Source organism: Equus przewalskii, chromosome 14 (assembly GCF_037783145.1).
Source record: "Equus przewalskii isolate Varuska chromosome 14, EquPr2, whole genome shotgun sequence".
NCBI classification, from domain to species: Eukaryota; Metazoa; Chordata; class Mammalia; order Perissodactyla; family Equidae; genus Equus; species Equus przewalskii.
The window spans coordinates 89,780,911-89,801,874 of NC_091844.1; the positions used below are offsets into that span (position 1 = coordinate 89,780,911).

Here is a 20,964-nt window from a genome sequence, read left to right on the forward strand (position 1 = left end):
GATTATCTCTCTGTCTCTCCCTCTGTGTGTGTGTGTCTCTCTCGTCGGTCCTCACCTCACAACCCCGAGGGCAGAGATCAGGCTGCTGAGGCTCAGGGAGCCGAGATGCAGAGGCAGCGCAGGCTGCTTGCTGTTCAGATCACTGGAGCGGTGCAGAGTGACTCGGCGCAGGCGCTGGGAAGACCTTTCTGGAGTGAGTGACCTGCAGCTTAGGCTCACTCCATCAGGGGTGTGAGGAGCCTGCGGTGACTCAGGAGGGTTGGGGCAGAGTGACTCCCCAGGCTGGTCCCAGGCCCGCCAACCGCCTCCAGCCTCAGGTGGTTTTCACGAGTTGACGTCCGACTTCCTGTGTCCTTCAGGTGAGCGATACTTTGCAGACCAAAGTGGTGCTCAGCAGTATATTTTCAGGGCTCCAGAGTCTAAAATCAAGTGAAGCAGAGTCCTTCCCTCCCAGATTTCCTTGGAAAGGTCTTCATTTAATTTATGCTGTCAATCTTAAAGAAACAGTGATTTTCCCTGTGGTGGGCCAGAGGCGTGGCATTTTTCATGATGATAAAGTGACAGATGTTTAACAGAGATGTGCACAAATGCAAAATTGCATATGGATACCAAATTACGGCAGTATCAGTTTTTCACAATGTGAATATTTAGGACATATGGTTACAGAATCCAGCTAATTTGAGGTGTTTATTGCTCAGTTGATTTCACGGTTAGCTAAGGGTGTTAACTATTGGCAACGTCCAGGCTTCTAGGACCACGTGATTCTTAACACCTGGAGAATATTTCCTGCCTCCGCCCCACGTGAAGCTACAGACACTGTTTAAGTGTTAAAGTCACCTTCTCCCAAAAACAGTAAGCAGTGGCGCCTTCAAGGGACGTAGGGGTTAACAGTCAACGATTAGTCAAAACCGCAGCCCAGAAGGTGTCATCACACTCCCCGCCCCAGTCACCTTTGAGGAGGGGCAGGAGGGCCCAGTGGCCAAGAACACGGCCTTCAGATCAGGCAGACCTTGGGCTTAAGAAACTATTTCACTGCTTATCAGCCTCAGGCAAGTGACAACATCTGAAAATGGATGAAGTACCAGTATTGTGTTAGTTTCTAGGGCTGCAGTAAGCCACGAACTGGGGGGCTGGGTCAATAGAAATCTATGGTCTCCCAGTCCTGGGGCCCAGTCATCTAAGGTCAGGGTGTCGGCGTGGCTGGGTCCTTGCGAGGCTGAGTGAGAATCCGTTCCAGGCCTCTCTCCGGCTTCTGCTGGTTGCCGGCCATCCTCGGCATTCCTTGGCTTGTAGACGCATCGCCCCAATCTCTGCCTTCATGTTCATGTGGAGTCTCCCTGTGTCTGTGTCCAAACATCCCCTATCATAAGGACACCAGCGTATCAGCTGAGAGCCCACCTACTCCAGCACGACCTCCTCTTAACCAGACACATCTGCAGCAACAACGCTATTTCCAAATACAGTCACATTCCAAGAGACTAGAGGTTAGCACTTCAGCATCTGAATTAGGCGGACACAGTCCAGCTCATGACAAGGGCCCCCCTCATACCATCAAAAGGAAGATTAAACGAGATAGCAACTAAAACTTAGCATCTGACCCATCTCTGCTGGCTCTTCCTGTTAGTTCTTTATTTGAAGGAACATCTCACAGTTTTATCTGAACCGTGGCACATGTTGGCGCTGTCAGAATTAGGAACGTGTTAGAAAGTCTGTCACGTACATATCATTTACCCGATAGCCTGTGAACGCATGTGTGGAATGAGGCCTGGGCAGACGACAGCAGCAGGCAGACGGGAGCCTGCAGGACTGAGGGTGCGGCCCCAGCAGGCGGAGAAGTGGCACAGAGCGCCCACAGGCGCAGAAGCTTCCCCTCCCATGCTCTCAGAATGAAGAAGGCCGTGACGGGCAAGTGTTGATGAGACGTGGGCACGGCAGCGACCTCACAGTGGTGAGATCTGATCGCTAAGGGTCAGTTTTGAATATTTAACAAAATTCATTCCTGTAAGATGTGCAAAAACATGGAGGCATTTCTGAATGTGCCAAGAAGCCCCTGGAAAGGACAAGGGTTGCTGAAATGTTGAGCTTATCGCATTACTGGAATATCGCACCAAAAGCAACGGGGAGCAGTGGACACAGCCCGCAATGCTGGGGGCTGTGGTGTGGGCCGTGCCGAGCGTCACAGAGCCAGGGGCTCTGCAGGCTGGCAGAAGCGGGAACGCCCCGGGAAAGGGTCAGGAAGGGGCGTGGCAGCCGGCTCCGGAGAGAAACACTAGGCTCTTCCGGGTAGGCCTGGCGGGCTGAGGAAGGATTAAAAGAGAGGCGAGCATGGCACGGGCATTCTGCAGGTGCTGGTGGTGGGCACGGGCTGCGGCCAGACTTGCGATGCAATGGCTTCTTGTTTTGTTGTTATTTTTATCAGCTATTTTCCACTTAAAATAAACAACTGTGTTAGAAAATTAAGCGACATTCAGAGTCTGAGTCTTAAGAGCTGTGAGTTAAGAATTAGAGAGAGGGGTGGAGACGGAGCTCGTGCAGCCCCCGCATCCCTTAGAGGCAGCCCCAGGTTCCCCGCAGAGAATGCTCTCCCAGCCAGAAACGCTCAGATGGGCTTCTGAAGGCCCCGAGGGCAGTGCCATTTTTAACATCAAAGTTCAACTCTCAGGTTCCCAATTTCCGAGCAGTCTGCCCTTAAGGGAGGGGATGACTCAGAAATGAGATTTTTGTCCAGGGATGATCTTTTTTCTCTGAGAAACCTTTGTAAGACCCTTGACTCCTAACGAGAGAGTCTCAATGCCATCATTTAAGCTTAGCAAGAATCACCCTCGCTGCCTCTCCACCCACAGGCACCCACGCCGCTAAAGTGTGTGATGATCATGCCACGGTCATGATCTAAACGTGACGAGAGGTCCAGAAAGTCCAATGCTTTGTACGAAATGGCTCTGGAGATAGGTGAGTTGGGGTACGGATAAGTCACACTGGCTTCAGGAAAATCCCACAGCATCATCACCAGCCTTGTCCACAGGAGAGGAAAAGGCCTTGTGGAGCCGAGGAGCGGGTCTTACCATCTGCAGATGGCCATCCAGGCGAGACCTGCCAGGCAGCTGACGAGCAGGGCACCCAGGGCCAGGGAGACCAAGGATGCCTTCGGGAGCCTTCCAGAGTCTGGAGCAAGAACGGAGCTGGTCAGCAAGCGTGCCGAGCCCAGAGCAGCGGCCAGCGTGCCCTGTCTGACCCCAGCCCACCCTGATCCCGGGTCTGGCTGACCCCCACATGCAACAGACAGCAGGACGCACCAAGCGGCATGCACCTGCATGGACCTGCCTGGACCTGCCTGGAAGCAGCCATGTGTGCAGACATGCCCCCCAGGTGGGAGGGGGGCCTGCAGGGAGCAGGGGAGACCTCGGCCCTTCTCAGGTAACAGGCCTCACTGCTCAGCATCCAGCCTTTGATCAGGAACAGTGAACCTCTCTTCCTCTCGACCCCGGGGAGCACGCTGAGCCCACTGCAGAGACCCTGGGGACCCCGAGAGCACCCAAGAGGGACAGAAAGTGGGTGCAGAGCGAGTGACTGGTGGGCAGATGGCAGGAAGATCACTGTGCGGCGTGTGCCTTCACGCCCTCGGCACACGTGCTTTCTGCAGAAGCGAGCAGGAGGGAAGCAGCGGTCGAGGGAAGGAGCAGTCCCCACCGTGTGGTGTCAGAGCCCGTGGGAGCCAGACGGGCTACCACCCACCGCGCCTTCTCCGACGCGGCTTCAAGTTCCAGCCGCCTGGCTGCCTGCTGCTGCCCACAGTGCTCAAACCGCACCCGTGAACCCTCCTGGATCTGGATCTGACGCCTGAACCATCCAGCTGCCTGGACTGCGCTCCTCGGAAGCAATCTATGAATACCAAGTCTCTTTGAACGCCTCTCCTGCTCTCGTTGCCTTTAGTCAGATACAAGGGACCGGCCCGCACAACGCCCCGGCGGGCACAGCCCTGAGGGAGGGCCGAGGGCAGAGGAGACACACAAGCCTCGTGCCACACGGGGTTCTCCCCGTGCTTCTAGCTGTCTGGGAACATCCTCCTTTGTTTGTCCGAGAAAGGCCCAGTCATCGTTAGTGACGGACGGCAGCACCCGCGTCCCAGGCACGCCTCCAGCCTCACGTCCTCAGGGTCCTCCCCAGCCCTGGCCTGTGGGGAAGCAGCCATGCAGATGCCAAGGGGAAAGCAGGGGCTCCGGGCCGGGCTGCCAGTGAGTGGCTCGGCTGCGACTCCGAAGGAGACCCTGACACCCACCCAGTCCCCTGGGAACTGTTCCTTCCATGGACCCTTACTTCGCCCGTTGGCTGTAAATCTCCAGCTGCCTTTGCTATGTTTGGGGTTGAGCTCAGTTCTGTATGGAGGTCTCCCTCCCCTGCTGCAGTAGTGAGGATAAAATGTCTTGCCATTTTAACAAGTATTAGCATCATTTTTCTTCTACAGGATCTAGAAGCCAAGCTACAATTCCCAGATCTACAACTGAGAGGCTGTGTGATCCCGAGCAAGTCATTTAACCTCTCTGTTCTGTATGTGGGGATTAAACGTCATGCTTACTTCCCAGAGGTAATTCCCTGGGGGATGAAGCTGGCTGACAGTTTGGACCAGGGCTGCACTGTTGAGTATTTCACAATAGTCTTGTAAGTTTAGGAATGAACTGGCTGGTCCCCTGCTCCCCCCAGCATCTGAGAGGTAGTGGAGTGGACATGCACGAAACACCAGCCACAGCACAGCTAGAAGGATGACCTTCAGTCGTCCCTGAGGGTGCCGTGTCAGACACGCCGCCTCCCCACCCCCCGTCAGGATGCACGAGGAGAGCCATCTCACCAACGCAGGTCCTTCCGTCTTCTCCCAGCACATAGGGATCTGTGCACTCGCACTGGAAGCTGCCCTTGGTGTTCTTGCAGCGGGCTGACAGGTGGCAGGGAGGGTCCATCATGTCTTCACACTCGTTGATGTCTACACACACAGGGCAGAGGTCAGGCCCATCTGAGACAGGGCCTGCATCCCCCACCTCGGCCTCCTGCAGGCCCGAGTGTCGAGGGGTTGGGGCCATGTGGAGTCCCCAGCCAGCGGGGAAGAGTGACTCGGAGCTGTGGCTGTGTCTGTCTATCGTAGAAGTTACTAGGAGGTGTTCTGTCTATAGCTGACCATATCAAGGCCTTTCTGGACACAGCGTCCGTCTAAGGTGGCACTGTGCCTCGGGCAGCCACGTGTGCATGCTGTCACACAGAGCCAGGACATGGGGTGGGGGCAGAAGGAATATGCGACTGTGCTTGGTTTTGTTACGACAGCATGAAAATCCAAGTCGCTGCCCCCGAAACACGGCAACCACCCCACAGACGTGAGATGTGGGATGTGGGTCAGGAGACGTGGGATGTGGCATGTGGGATGTGAGATGTGGGATGTGGGATATGGGATGTGAGATGTGGGATGTGGGATATGGGATGTGAAATGTGGCGTGTGGGATGTGGGATATGGGATGTGAGACATGGGATGTGAGATGTGGGATGTGAGACGTGGGATGTGGGATATGGGATGTGAAATGTGGCGTGTGGGATGTGGGATATGGGATGTGAGACATGGGATGTGAGATGTGGGATGTGAGATGTGGGATGTAGGATGTGGGATGTGGGATGTGGGATGTGAGACGTGGGATATGAGATGTGGGATGTGAGATGTGGGATGTGGGACGTGAGATGTAGGATGTGAGACATGAGACGTGGGATGTGAGATGTGGGATGTGGAATATGGGATATGAGACGTGGGATATGAGATGTGGGATGTGGGATGTGGGATGTGAGATGTAGGATGTGGGATGTGGGAAGTGAGACGTGGGTTGTGGGATGTGGGATGTGAGATGTGGGATGTGGGACGTGGGATGTGGGATATGAAATGTGGGATGGACTGGCAGGGAAGGACCGGCAGGCCCTGCAGAGCAGCTGTGCCTCAGGCTCCCCTGTCCCCCAGCGCAGCCCTTTCCTGGCACAATTCCCTCCGAGCAGCATCTGCTTTCTCTGCTCCTCTGCCTCGCCCAGTGCCCTGAGCTCAGACTTAGCCATGTGGAGCTCCCCGTGCACACAGACTAGGGGCTTCAAACAACACAGATCTCCCTTCCCAAGGCTTTGGAGGCCAGAAGGCCAGGCAGGCCACGCTTGCTCCCCCAAGGACTCTGTGGGAGGACTCTTCCTGGCCTCTTCCAGCCCCTGATGGTGCTGGCGGTCCCTGGTGTCCCCTGGCCTGTGGATGCATCTCCTCATCCTCTGTCTTCACAGCGCCGTCTTCCCTCTGTGTCTCTCGTCTTCTCATAGGGATACCAGTCTATCGGATTGGGGCCTATCCTGTACCCTCATTTTAACTTGATTCCACCTGCAAAGGCCCTATTTCCTAAGAAGGTGCATTCTGAGGTGCTGGGGGCTAGGACTCAGCCAGAATTTCCTCACAAAGGAGGGGGAGCTGGCTCAGGCCCATGCGTCCCCAGGTTCCCCCATCAATCTGCAGGAGGGCCGAGGCTCCACCTGCCTGGCCAGGTTTCTCCCAGGTTTCTCTGCTTCCAAGAAGAGCTGCAGATGGGTCCCCGAGCCCTGCCCCGGCTGGCCCCGACATCGGCACAGACGTTCCTGTCCCCTGAGCACATTGTGCTGACTGCCCGTCTCATTCTCTGCAACAGACACGGAAGCATTTACTGTAGTCATTTATTACCTGACCTCCTGGCAATAACCACAGCAGAAAGCCGCAGACAGAGGTTTTTGTCCATTTTGAACTCACGGCTTTAAAGCCCTGGAAAGCAATTCATCACAATTCATTTGCTAGTTTTCCCATTCCATGAGATTTTTGTGTGGATGGATTTTAGTGGATGTGCAGGGTTGAGAAGAGAGGAGCGAATCTCATTTGACTGCGGGTATTAAACATCCAGCTGAGCCAGAGACCTTGCTTCCTGCAACCACAGATACATTGGCACGCGATCCGGGTGAAGACCTACAGCTGGATCATATGGTAGTTCTAGTCGTAATTTTTTTTTTGGTGAGGAAGATTCTTCTCGAGCTAACATCGGTGCCAATCTTCCTCCAATTTATATGTGGGTCGCTACCACAACGTGGCTGGCGAGTGGTGTATGTCCGTGCCTGGGATCTGAACCCTGGAACCCGGGCCGCAGAAGTGGTTCACACCTGACTTAACCACTATGCCATGAGGCTGGCCCTAGTCTTCATTTTTTGAGGACTCTCCATACCGTTTTCCATAGTGGCTGCACCAATTTTCACTCCCACCAGGAGTGTATGGCGGTTCCCTTTTCTCCACATCGTCTCCACCATTTATTATTTCTTGTCTTGTTAATTACAGCCATTCTGACAGGTGTGAGGTGATATCTCACCATAGTTTTGATTTGCACTTCCCTAATCATTAGTGACGTTGAACATCTTTTCGTGTGCCTGTTGGCCATCTGTACATCTTCTTTGAAGAAATCTCTGTTCAGATCTTTTACCCATTTTTTAATTGGGTTGTTACTTTGTTGTTGCTGAGATGTATGAGTTCCTTATACATTTTGGATATTAACCCCTTATCTGATGTACGGTTTGCAAATATCTTCTCCCAATTGTTAGGTTGTCTTTTCATTCTTTCGATGGTTTCCTTTGCTGTGCAGCAGCTTTTTAGTTTGACGTAGTCCCATTTGTTCATTTTTCCTATTGTTTCCCTTGCCTGGTCAGACATGGTACTTGAAAATATGCAGCTAAGACTGATGTCAAAGAGCATGTTGCCTATGTTTTCTTCTAGAAGTTTCATGGTTTCAGGTCTTACATTCAAGTCTTTAATCCATTTTGAGTTTATTTTTGTGTATGGTGTAAGATAAGGGTCTACTTTCATTCTTTTGCATGTGACTGTCCCGTTTTCCCAACACCATTTATTGAGGAGACTCTCCTTCCACCGTATGCTCTTGGCTCCCTTGTCGAAAATTAGCTGTCCATAGATGTGTGGGTTTATTTCTGGGCTATCCAGGGTCTTTTCTTGTTCCATATACATTTTAGGGTTCTTTGTTCTATTTATGTGGAAAATGTTGTTGGAATTTTGATGGGGATTGCATTGAATCTGTAGATTGCTTTAGGAAGTATCAACATTTTAACTATGCTAATTCTTCCAATCCAAGAGCATGGAATCTCTTTCCATTTCTTTGTGTTTTCTTCGATTTCTTTCAACAATGTTTTATAGTTTTCAGTGTACAGATCTTTCACCTCTTTGGTTAAGTTTACTCCTAGGTATTTTATTCTTTTTGTTGCAATCGTAAACGGTATTGTATCTTAATTTATCTTTCTGCTACTTTGTTGCTGGTATATGGAAATGCAATTGATTTTTGTATGTTGATTTTGCATCCTGCAACTTTACCTTATTAATTTATCATTTCTAAAAGTTTTTTGGTAGGTTCTCTGGGTTTTCTATATGTAAAATCATGTCATCTTCAAACAGTGACAGTTTCACTTCTTCCTTTCCAATTTGGATCACTTTTATTTCTTTTTCTTGCCTGATTGCTCTGGCTAGGACTTCCAATACTATGTTAATTAAGAGTGGTGAAAGTGGGCGTCCTTGTCTGGTTCCTGTTCTTAGAGGGATGGCTTTCAGTTTTTCTCCATTGAGAATATTATCGGTGGGTTTATCATATATGGCCTTTATTATGTTGAGATACTTTCCTTCTATACTAATTTATTGAGAGCTTTTATCATAAATGGATGCTGTGTCTTGTCAAATGCTTTCTCTGCATCTATTGAGATGATAATGTGATTTTTATTCTTGATTTCCTTAATGTGGTCTATCACATTGATTTATTTGTGGATGCTGAACCATCTCTGCATCCCTGGAATAAATCCCACTTGATCATGCTGTATGATCTTTTTAATGCATTATTGTATTTGATTTGCTAGTCTTTTGTTGAGGCTTTTTTGGGTTTTTGTCTTTGTGAGGAAGATTGTCTCTGAGCTAACATCTGTGCCAATCTTCCGCTGTTTTGTATGTAAGATGCTGCCACAGATTGGCTTGATGAGCAGTGTGTAGGTCTGCACCTGTGATCTGAACCTGTGAATGCTGGGCCACTGGAACAGAATGTGCAAACTTAACCACTACTCCACCAGGCCAGCCCCTTTTGTTGAGGATTTTTGCATTGATGTTCATCAGTGATACTGGCCTATAATTTTCTTTTTTTCTGTTGTCCTTGTCTGGTTTTGGCATCAGGCTAAAGTTGGCTTCATAGAATGAGTTGGGAAGCTTTCCCTCCTCTTCAATTTTTTGGAAAAGCTTGAGAAGGATAGGTATTAAGTCTTTGAATGTTTGGTAGAATTCACCAGGGAAGCCATTTGGCGCTGAACTTTTATTTTGGGGGAGGTTTTTTATTACTGTTTTGATATCCTTACTGGTGATTGGTCTATTCAGATTCTCTACTTCTTGATTCAGTGTTGGAAGGTTGTAGGATTCTAATTATTTATCCATTTTTTCTAGATTATCCAATTTGTTGGCATGTAGCTTTTTGTAGTAATCTCTTATACTCTTATCTACTTTTTTATTTCTCTTGGTTTCTTTGTTGACCCAATCATTGTTCAGTAGCATTTTGTTTAATCTCCACAGATTGGTGGCTTTTCCAATTTTCTTCCTGTAGTTGATTTCTAGTTTCATACCGTTGTGGTCAGAAAAGATGGTTGGTGTTATTTTAATCTTCTTAAATTTTGTTTTGTGGCCTAATATGTGATCAATCCTGGAGAATGTTCCATGTGCATTTGAAAAGAATGTATATTCTGTGGTTTTTGGATGGAATGTTATGTATATATCTACTAAGTCCATCTGATCTAATGTGTCATTTAAGGTCAATGTTCTCTTATTGGTTTTCTGTTTGGATGATCTATCCATTGGTGTAAGTGGAGTCTTAAAATCCCCTACTATTATGGTGTTACTGTCTATTTCTCCTTTTATGTCTGTTAATGAATAGCTTTATATGTTTAGGTGCTCCTGTGTTGAATGCATAGATATTTACAAGTGTTATATCCTCTTGTTGGATTGTTCTCTTTATCATTATGTAGTGCCCTTCTTTGTCTCTCGTTACATTTTTTGTTTTAAAGTCTATTTTGTCTGATATAAGTAATGCTACCCCAGCTTTCTTTTCTTTGCCACTTGCATAGAGTATCTTTTACCATCATTTTACTTTCAGTTTCTGAGTGTCTTTAGGTCTGAAGTGTGTCTCTTGTATGCAGCATATATGTGGGTCTTGTTTTTTGATCTAGTCAGCCACCCTGTGCCTTTTGACTGGAGCATTTAGTTCACTGACACTTAAAGTAGCTATTGATAAGTAGGTACTTATTGCCATTTTGTTACTTTTTTCCTGGGTGTTTTTTTTATTATTATTATTAAGATTATGATAGATTACAACCTTGTGAGATTTCAGTTTTACATTATTGTTAGTCATGTTGTGGGTGCACCACTTCACCCTTTGTGCCCTCCCCCCACCCCCCACCCCCCTTCCTGGGTGTTTTTGTGGTTCTTCTCTGTTCCTTTCTTCTTCTCTTGCTCTCTTCCCTTGTGATTTGATGGCTTTCTTTAGTATTATGTTTGGGTTTCTTTCTCTTAATTATTTGTGTATTTATTATAGGTTTCTGATTTGTGATTACCATATGTAATCATATGTATACAACAGACTATATTGAGTTGATGGTCTCTTAAGTTTGACCTCTTGCTAAAAGCTCTACTCTTTTACTCCTCTCCTCTCACATTTTATTTATTTATCTGTGAGGAAGACTAGCCCTGAGCTAACATCTGTTGCCAATCCTCCTCTTTTTGCTGAGGAAGATTGTCACTGAGCTAACATCTGTGCTCATCTTCCTCTATTTTATGTGGGATGCCGCCAGAGCATGGCTTGATGAGTGATGCTAGGTCTGTGCCCGGGATCCGAATCTGTGAACGCTGAGCTGCCAAAGCGGAAAGTGCAAACTTACTTAACCACTATGCCACTGGGCCAGCCCCTCACATTTTATGTTTTTGATATCATATCTGACCTTCATGAAAACACATAAATAGCTTACAAGTAAATAGGTTCCACTGCTTTTGAAAAAATCTGCATGGGCCTGGCCCAGTGGCACAGCGGTTAAGTTCACACGTTCTGCTTCAGCAGCCCAGGGTTTGCTGGTTCAGATCCCGGGTGTGGACATGGCACCGCTTGGCAAGCCATGCTGTGGGTAGGCGTCCCATGTATGAGATAGAGGAAGATGGGCATGGATGTTAGCTCAGGGCCAGTCTTCCTCAGCAAAAAGAGGAGGATTGGTGGCAGATGTTAGCTCAGGGCTAATCTTCCTCAAAAAAAAATCTTCTTGGATTCTCCTCATGCACATTACTCTGGAACTTGAATTTTTACTTAGTGATATATTTTGGACAGTATTCCAAGTCAACGGACACACTGCTAATTTATGCAGCATAAGAGTTCCTGACGTGGGCCTACCCCAGTCTTGACCATCTGCTTTTGACTTCCTCTGTTAACAGCATTGGACATTAAATATGAGTGTGTTATTCTTACCATGCACTTAACCGATTTAAGTTGACAAGCAGTCAGGTAGCCCTCGCCACCACCCTCAGTTCACATTTGAAGTCATGGAGGCGCGTGGAAGCTAAGGGTTGGGGAGATGGAAGAAGGAGCCACTGAGATGGCCCAAGTAAGGAGGCACTGAGGTGGGAACTGGTTGGTGCAAGAGAGAATCGAGTGGATGGATGGCTTGTGAAAGGACTTCAGGAACAGCAGGACTTTGGTGTCATTCTTAGCATTGTCGAGAGGAGGCAGGGACTCCCTCTCACGTTAAGGAGACAATTCGGGCTGGAAGTAGGAACACATTCACTGAGCACCGCCAGGCAAGCACACTCGGGGGCTGGGATATGTGGGGCCCTCTGTCACTCGCCTGTTTCTAAGCTTTTGCTCCTCTTTTATTTGTGCCTCACAGATCCCTATGAATAGAACTTTAGGGTCATAAACACCTAAAACAAATAGCCAAAATTAACATATAAGATGTCCAGGTATTTAGGCAAAAAGGATGTAAGGCACGCACATGATGTTACACCACGTGAGGTCTTCCTAGACCCCGAGCATGCAGCACGCCAGACCCTGACATAACGTCACATCTTCCTTGACTGTACTGACAACCGGAAAACCAGGAATCTGGGTAAAGTGAGCATTTCAGTTTTGCCCAGACACTAAGCCAAAACCGCACTAAAAACTCCGAGGTTTGTTGTACTTTTTGCTCCTGAAGGATGAGCTGCAGAACCCAATTATCGGGAGTAATCGAAGAGGTAGTTAACGGGAATAACAAACGCGTGCAGCTGTCACCGTGGTTCAGAATGGCGGGTTCCTATGGCGAGAAGTGTTTGGAAGATGAGTCTGGGCGCTCTGGGAGGAACGCCCTCGCCTGTAGCTCTCCTCGGCGTCATCTCGATTCTCTGGGTTGCTCTCCTTGTCCATCACTTGTGACCAAAACCTAAAGAGATGTGGGGGTACGCCTGCCTCAGCTCCCTGGCCCTCAAACTGCGGATGCAAATCTGAGGGTGTGAGATTGCGTTAGCAGCTTAAAAAAGGTTTTCCAGTCCAGGCTAGCGTTTTTTGGCAATAAATTCCCTCACACCCAGCAGGCTTCTGATCTGCTTCCAACCAGCTCCGTGTGCCGTCAGCTGTCCTCAAGTCATCTCCCAGATGTTGCTCTCAAGCCAGCTTTGCTTTTTTGCTTCCTGATCCTTTCTCTCTCCACAAAGGCAGCGAGCTGACCCTTGCTGAGGCTGTGGCTCTTGATCTGACAGCAGACACAGGGGTCTTGGTGCTGACAGCCTTGCAGTCTTTTCTTCCTCTCTTTAGGGTCTAGGAGCAGCTGGCACAGCAACCTCTCCAGCACAAAACATTCCGGGTTTTCAAAATTGAAATGGAAATTTCTGTTGCTATGGTAAATATGCATAATGTAAATTTATCCTCTTACCCATTTTTAACTGTACATTTCAGTGGCATTAAGTACATTCATTATTGCCACCAATTGGTCTCCAGAAATTTTTCATCTGTTCGTCTCTCTCTTCTCTAATGCTTGCCAAATGTGGCAGGTAGCAAGTAGCCCACACGAGGCTCCGTGCCTGATGCCACCTCCTCTCTGAGGAGCACAGTCTTGGTGGGCAATCCGTCTGTCTCCAAATGCCTGCTGGAGAGTTTGAGCATCGTCATGTAGCACGAGTGCTCATGCTCCCAGCTGCCCACAGAGCTGGCGTCACACATTTAGGTTTCATCGTGGGCATTTCTGAGTGAGTCATGTACCACGAGCTGCTCTAACGCGTCTCCAGGCTGCAGGGGACTGTGCATAGAGGTTCCTTCTGTTTCACAGCACAGTCCCGGGGAACGTCCCGCTCTGCTGGCACGATTCTGGGGCTCAGCCCCTTCCCTTGCAGCTCTGCTCCCAGCACCTGTTCCCCGCCTCCAATCAGGAAAAGGGAGAGTCAGTGGCTCAGGCAGCTTCTCACAACGCGGCCGAAGGAGGCCACCCAACTTCTGCTCTCGTGCTCCCTGCTAGAAGGCGCAGAGGCCCACCCCTGGATGCCAGGAAGGTGGGAAGGGGCCCAGCCCTGGGGAGGCCGAGGACATGGGCCTGGAAAGGAGCTGCCACGGAGGTGGTTCCTGTTCAATGATTCTTCCAGTAGAAACATTTCTGTGTTGTTTCACTGGGGAAACTGGCTCTACCAGCTCTCTGCGACAACCTCCTCTGTGAGTTGCTAACTTCCTTTCCTTCTCTTCCCTGCCTCTGTCACCCTGCTGGGCACGTTCGATGTGACTGTCTTGGTGCCTCATTATGTAGAAAGATGTCCACTTGGGAACACAGTTGACTAAGGAGAGAATACCTGTTTCCAGGCCAAAACAGTTCCTGGGAAAATAGTTCTGCTGAGAGGTACCTTTTGGTGAATGACATTTATTCTTTTTCTTTTTTTAAAGATTTTATTTTTTTCCTTTTTCTCCCCAAAGCCCCCCAGTACATAGTTGTATATTCTTTGTTGTGGGTCCTTCTAGTCGTGGCATGTGGGACGCTGCCTCAGCGTGGTTTGATGAGCAGTGCCATGTCCACGCCCAGGATTCGAACCAATGAAACACTGGGCCGCCTGCAGTGGAGCTCCCCAACTTAACCACTCGGCCACGGGGCCAGCCCTAGTAACATTTATTCTTAATTGAAAAATGCAGATGGCATGAGGGGAGAGATATACAACAATAATAAATGTAAAAATCTGTAGAAAAAAAGGAAAAACGTGGATTTGGGGGTAAAGTTGTTAAATGACCAACCTTTACACACAGGCGGCTGGAAATCCCATCCTTGCGGAGTGCAAGTTATCTGCTCTTGGCCTTGAAGCTCAAATCCGTGGCGACAGGAAAACACCAGCACACGTTTCCCAGACTCCTCGCAGAGCACGAAGTCCCCGTTCTCCACTCCCTCTGGGGAGCCACACGTGCCGTCTGCACAGGGCGGAAGGCAGACACGGTCAGACGCGTGCGCTCTTCATCCACCCACTGTGAGGACGGCACCCACCCCTCCTGGGCCTCACCAGGATTTCGCCTCAGCACGTGCCGTTCTCTTGAGCGCACGGACAAAGCACGCTGCCCCTCAGCGTGACCCCTCCACCCACGCCGCGGAGCTGCCGGCCTCCAGCAAAGCCACCTTCTCGGATTCCCTCTTATTCGCTCGTAAATCAACTCTGATCCGGCTCCACTCCAACGTGACTGCTTCTGCTAAGGTCGTGCACGGCTCCTGCGTGGCTGAAGGCAACGCTCAGCTTCCGGCCCCTCTGACTCAGACCACCAGCAGCACTTTACAGAGCTGATCACGCCCCCGTGCAGCCGCTCTGCAGCCGGCTGCCCTAGAAACCCCTCCTGTCTCTCCGCGAGCTCCTCCTCAGCGTCTTCATCTCCGGCCCTCCAGCCTGAGCGAGTCTCTGGACTGTCTGAGGGCTTCTGCTTTCCAGATGCACTCACTGCTGTGCGTCCTCCTTCTTTTGGCTTTAGATACAATTTCTGCAGATGGTGTATACAGATAAGTCCCAAATTCTTACCCTCTTCCTTGATTTCCACTCTTCCAAACCCAACTGACTTCCGCTCACCTCTGCTTAAACATCTAGCAGGCGGCTCAAACTTCATGGGTCCACAACGGAGCTGCCAACCTCCTGCCACAGTGGCTGTCTGTCTTCAGAATAGTTCTGCCCTCGGGGCCTTCTGACAACTTGCACTGCTACCCCCCGGGGTCCAGGTCACCTTCTTCCCTTCCCGGGAAGACGCAGCAGCCTCTCCAAGGCTCTTCCTGCGTTTGTTCTGCTCCCCCACCCACCTGCATCCCTAACGGGTAGGTGGCGGGGTCCCCATAAAGGTGGGTTGGACGTGTCTCCTCCACGTAAACTGGAAAAGTGCCCGTCACACGGGACGTAGCTGTTAGTCAACGTGAAGCTGCTGCTTGGAGCAGCTGCTGCGCACACAGCGCTGACGTCACACGTGACCACAGAGGACAAGTGAGTCATCCGTGCCAAGTACGGCTGAGGCTGGAGAGGCACCTTGACCTCTCCCGTGTGAAGGTGTGTGTAGTATGAAAAGCAAAGTCAGGAGATCATGTTAAGTCTCGGCTCTGTCACTGATTCGAAGACTAGTTTGTTGCATGTGACATTAACGTGGAAATCTCTGCTTTGCTAAACTAAATCCCGAATAACCTTCGGGTTCCTGGTGAGTCTTAAGTCTTCCCAGAGCCCCCTTCCCACAGCCACATGTTGGCCACTCTGTTGATGTTGAAAACATGTTACCGAGTCCACTGCTTCTGGACCCGTGGCGATTCTGCCCTCCCGCCAGGGGACAGCAGGCGATTCTGCATTTATTTTTGGTTGTCACAAGTCAGCAGGTGCTACTGGAGTCTAGCGGGGAGTGGCCAGGGCTGCTGCTACATCCTATGGGCACAGGACGGATCTCACAACCGAGCGTGAGCGCCCCAGATGCCACGGTGCGAGGCTGAGGCTGTGATGGAATCATTTGCTTGGCACCCACACAGCCACACAGGCCAGTGTCTTTCTGCAGAGAGGGCCCGGCTGGGGACTCTGTCAGACTGCCAGCTCCTTCCTCCGTGGAGGAGGGTGCATCCACGGAACGTGAGCAGTCCCCAAGGCAGAGGGCACAGTGCTGTCTTCTCCAACAGTGCTCATTCAAAGCAGCCCCTTGAGAGGTCACCCTTCCCGTGACGAAGTCCCCACGCTTCAGCATTATTTAAAGTTACCTTGAGGAAGGGCCTCCCTCCACACGGCCAGGTCCATGCCCGGGATGTCCTCGCACGACTCGAAGTCCTGGGGGAATGTCCCGACTCGGAAGGCTTCGGCGGGCACGCGGGTGAGGCCAGTGTTGTCGCAGATGACCCGAGACAGGGAGTGGCGCGCCAGCTCGCGCCTCTGAGCCTCGGTGAACACGTGGCTGTTCTCCCACCAGAACCTGCACAGAGGAGACAGCGGTGGGCGTGGGCATAGCACGGCCACGCACCCACCAAGCCCTGTCCTGCGGTTGCTTTGCACCAACGCGGTGCAGGGTGAGGCTTCGGGGGTGGGGGGGCGCGGGGTGGTGCCAGCGTGGACGGGCAGCGGCTGGCTGAAGGCCCAGCGCCAGTGGGAGCGGCTCCACAGACCATCCCTTTATTATGCATCAACCGTCCTGCTGCGTTGGTTTTCCCTGGGGAGGACTACTGTTTTTCACAAGCGAATGATGACAGCAAAGTCCAGCTTTCGTGGAAGTGCTGCTGTCTGCACTGAAGGCCCTGTGCCTGGTGAGGCCCTGTGCCTGGTCTTTTCCTCCAGGCTGTGGCCACTGGGGAAACTGAGACACTAAGAAATAGTCATCCCTGTCTCTCAAAATACTAAACTCATTGCCAAAGCCCGGGTAGCTCCTGGCCTGAATGCCACAGAGCATTCCTGTCTCTCTATCACATAACTCCTCTCTCCCCTGCACAGGAGCACTTTCCTCCCCTGCGAGAAAGAGGCCTCGTCACGGGCCAGTCAGCTTGTCAGTCTCTGTCCTGGGCAGACCCTCAGCTATGAGCAATCAGGCTGACAAACGCCCGCGTCCCTCCAGGGGCCTGTCCGCAGTGTCTGCAGGCGCCCTCCCAGCTGAGCCCATGGTGGTGGTGATGCTCACAGAGGAGACGCCAAGCAAAATGCCACCTTCTCAGTCAGTGGTTTCCTCATCCCGGAAAACCTCACGCCACACATGTTTGGTAAAGATACAGTTCCAAGAGAGATGGCTTCGAGTCCTTTCTCCTCAGGTATCTTTAACTACGTGAAAAGCCGCGTCTCAGAAACTGATGGTTAAAGTTGTAAGAGAGGAAGGACAGGAAGCTTAGGGTGTGGTTAATGAAAGGATGTGAATATTCTTGAAAAACACCTGACCCAGGCACATGATTACAAAGAAAGAGAGAACTGGAGGTGTAACGATATTAAAGGAGGAAAAGAAGGCATAGTCCCGTTGCTGTCTCCATTGTCCCCAGATGCCTGTTTCATCACCGGCTGCAGCTCGTGGAGCCCAGAGCCACACACAGGAGCAGGCGCTTTTCCGACTCGCTCTGCTGTGCAAGGTTCAAAGCTATAGGTTCACGTTGACAAGGGAGCAAACTGTGTACACGCGAGTGAGCTGGACCCTCCACTGTCTGCTGCGAAGGAAGCTCCACTGGGGCCGGAGGTCTGGGGCTGGAAAGGGGAGGGCGGCGTGCATGCGTGCAAATCAAAGCGCCCGCTGCACTCCGCACGCTCCAGCGCCTTTGTCTCAGCCACTCAGTCAGGCTCCGCTGCCCAGTCTCGGCAGATGGGGTCAGAGGATTCCAGAGGTGGATGGAGTTTGGGGGCCACACAATTTCCTCTTCACATGATGCCTGCTTGTCTGTGTGAGTAGATGACACGGACAAACCAATGATGGCTCCCACATTAAGTGCCCAGAACGTGCTCTGTGCTTTGAATTTATTTCCTTTTGTGTCAATCCAGTTTTATGGCTGAGAAAACTGTGAGAGAAATAACCTGCCCAGGGCCACAGCGTACCGAGCCATGGAGCCAGGACTGGAAGCCAGGTCTGGCTGGGCCCAGGTGAACCCTGCAGAACGCCGCCTTCTGCGTAGCCCACGGGAGCAACCCATTACAGACACCTACCGGTCACCATCCCGCAGGGCCTTCATTTGCTTTCCAATGATGCACGCAAACAGGGGGCCTGTTCGAGCCTTTGGGAGGAAGTTTTCGGCTAAGCCGCCCAGCCAGACATCAATGTTGTCGGGGTGCTTGTACAAGTCCATTATCCTGTCAGCAATACTCCTGTTGGCAATGGCGGTGTTCAGGTCGGCCCGGGTCTCCAGCCGGGGCAAGCCGCAGAATTCTCTCCACTCGTTGTAACCTGCAGAGGGAAGAGAGGCCGCAGACAGGCTTCCTTGCACAGGGGTCAGATTTTCATGCCGTCTCCCTCATTATGGACCTGTGGTCCATTGAAAGTTGTGGCTGCAGCCATGGAGTCCTGCCCATAACGTCAGCCACAGAGAAAGCCACTCCATTACCCTGTGCCCCGCAGAGTTCAACACTTGAGAACATCTCAGCAGGGGCTTCAGGGTCTTATTGGAGCATCTGTTCATAAACAAGCTGGGAAGAGCAGCAATGCCGAATGCAAGACCCCGAGCGGATTCACATCCTTACCCCACATCCTCAATTCCCGTCTCGACAGAGCAGCTGAGACAGGTCCTCACCTGTCACTTAGAGTTTATCTTCTTAACGACAGTGAGAGCTCAGAGAGGACACAAGCAGCACACTTGTTCATGCTCTTGCCCACACACAGGAGAGGGTCGCACGTGGGCATCTTTATTTGTCCAACCAGCTGTACCCTGTATTGAGGGTCTCTCCCTGTCTCCTGCTGCTTCAGGGTGCTCTCAGCATCTGGTCCCTGATGAACTCCGGCTTCTTCTATCTCTCCTCCTCCCTTCCCCTCTGACCCTGCAGTGCCCACTGCCCCAGAGTGGAGGCTCCTGTCTCCAGCCGGGCTGAGCCACTGCCATCCCCTGAGATGCTCTTTCCTCGTCTTGTGCCCTTTTAGACCCACCCAGCTCCTTACACCTACGCCCTCATCCCACTGATCTTCCCTTAGGGTCACCTCCTCAGAGCCTTCCTTCCTCTTCAAGGTGAGGTGACATGAACTTCGTCCCTAGCACCAGTCCTGAGTCTAACCAGAACGCTTGTCAAGGTTCTGTGTTGTTTTCTCTTCACTTATCCACCCGCCATCTGTGCTCCTTTCATGAGACCCTGTCTTGGTTTATTCCCAGTGCCTCTTGCATAGTAGATGCTCAGCAAAAGGCCACATGCACACGGCACACAAAGAAATGCATCTATGACTGGACCGGACTGGTTCTCTCAGGGATGCTGAGGCATCCACGGGACAGAGACCTGGGGGCTCGTGCTGAGGCTTCTGGTCAGACGAAATAGGAGAAATTATCACATATTTTCCAGTTAGAGTCAGAGGGGAATGTAAATGATAAAGAGACTTGCTGAGCCAAGGGAGGGAAACCTTCCAGTTACAGAGGACAATTTGGAACAACATAAATTAGATGAAAGAAGAGAGGAACTGAAGAAAGAAAACACTGGTGAGGATTAAAATCTGAGCTTTTAAAAAACTGCTGTCAAATGTGTTGGGTCATGTTTTAAAAAGGCAGGACCCACGACTTAACTTCATGAGGGGCAAGTGTGTGCGTGCATTTTGCGCACGCATTGGAGCATGGCCAGCCTGGTTGGTACCCCAGCCGAGTGCTGCTGCATCTGGTGTAGGTTACCCAGAGCTCCCCCAGAAGATGCTGTGCTGCAGTTCAACACCTGCCACGTGTGCACAGGCTCTTATGACGTGTGATTCTGTTTCCACATGGGCCACCCCAGGCCTCTGTCAAAGACACCGGGGAGGCCCACTGCCTCCCTCTTAGAGGTGCTTTTATCTTGACACTCTTGGCACTGCCACTGGTATTTCTTCTTCATCACAGAGCCTATGATGTAGTCTATTTTAGGCCCAACCACCACAAACATATCCTCCAAATTTCCCATGATCCAGTAACTGATAGCATGGAAGCACCAAGTTTGATTTAACACATATTCCCAGTGCCTGCCACAGGGCTTGCGGAACACAGCAGTGATTTCACTGAATATCTGCTAAAAGAATGCATTTATCTGCAGGATAGTCAAAACCCAAAATATTAAGTGAACCAAAGTTCTAAAGTTAGGAGGGGATGTTTCTGTGGTAATATAGACTATCTTTATTTAAGTGGTAAAAGGTAAAAAATAAAATCTTTCCGCACCTTGGGGAGATTGGCCCTTTAAGTTTTATATAGGAAAAAAGGAATTAGAAAGATACTTCCCTTTCCTTTTGCTTTAAGAGAAACCTATTTACTTCCTTCTCCAACTCCAGAGGGAAAACCTGCAGTGTCTGGGAGTGTGGTAGATATCAGGGAACAGGGCTGGAGCACACAGGACCCCAGAGTGCGGAAGGTAAGAATACAAATTTCAGACATCCCTGTCTACACGAGACAGAGGAGGGCAAGGGATGGAAAAAACGTCTTTTGGGGAATGTAAGTTGGATATTTTATGATCCAAAGTAAAACAAAAGAAGACCCCCTAATATGGTGGAGCTCATCACCACATCATGATAATGAGCATTACTCAGTAAGCTTATTGTCTAATTTAGCCTCAGATCTAACTAATCAGGTCTGATTAAGTGTCCATTATGTCTGTGGCCTTCGTGTTGTGTCCAATTTTCCCCCCTTGCCAGAACTGAGCCTTGGGGCAATGCCTGAACCCTTTATGCCTCAGTCTCCTTAATTTTCTTAAGTGATCACAATTCAACCTCCTAAGGCTTTGGGGGGATATAAATAGCTAATACGTATAAAAGGTTT

General features: G+C 50.4%; 1 protein-coding gene and 1 long non-coding RNA gene across 2 annotated transcripts in view; one reads left to right on the plus strand and one right to left on the minus strand.

The window, feature by feature from the left end:
• TPO (thyroid peroxidase) overlaps positions 1-20,964 on the minus strand; it is a 71,330-nt gene that overhangs the window by 12,811 nt on the left and 37,555 nt on the right. Inside the window, exons 11-15 of the mRNA XM_008532109.2 lie at positions 18,203-18,440; positions 16,297-16,505; positions 14,334-14,504; positions 4,844-4,975; positions 3,063-3,162 (exon numbers count right to left, since the gene is read on the minus strand). Coding sequence (XP_008530331.2) covers positions 3,063-3,162; positions 4,844-4,975; positions 14,334-14,504; positions 16,297-16,505; positions 18,203-18,440 — 850 coding nt within the window. The remainder of the gene's footprint in view (positions 1-3,062; positions 3,163-4,843; positions 4,976-14,333; positions 14,505-16,296; positions 16,506-18,202; positions 18,441-20,964) is intronic.
• On the plus strand, positions 13,223-20,376 carry LOC139075480 (uncharacterized). Its single transcript, XR_011525849.1, has 2 exons — positions 13,223-13,766; positions 14,346-20,376. It is a non-coding gene; the product is annotated as an uncharacterized lncRNA (long non-coding RNA).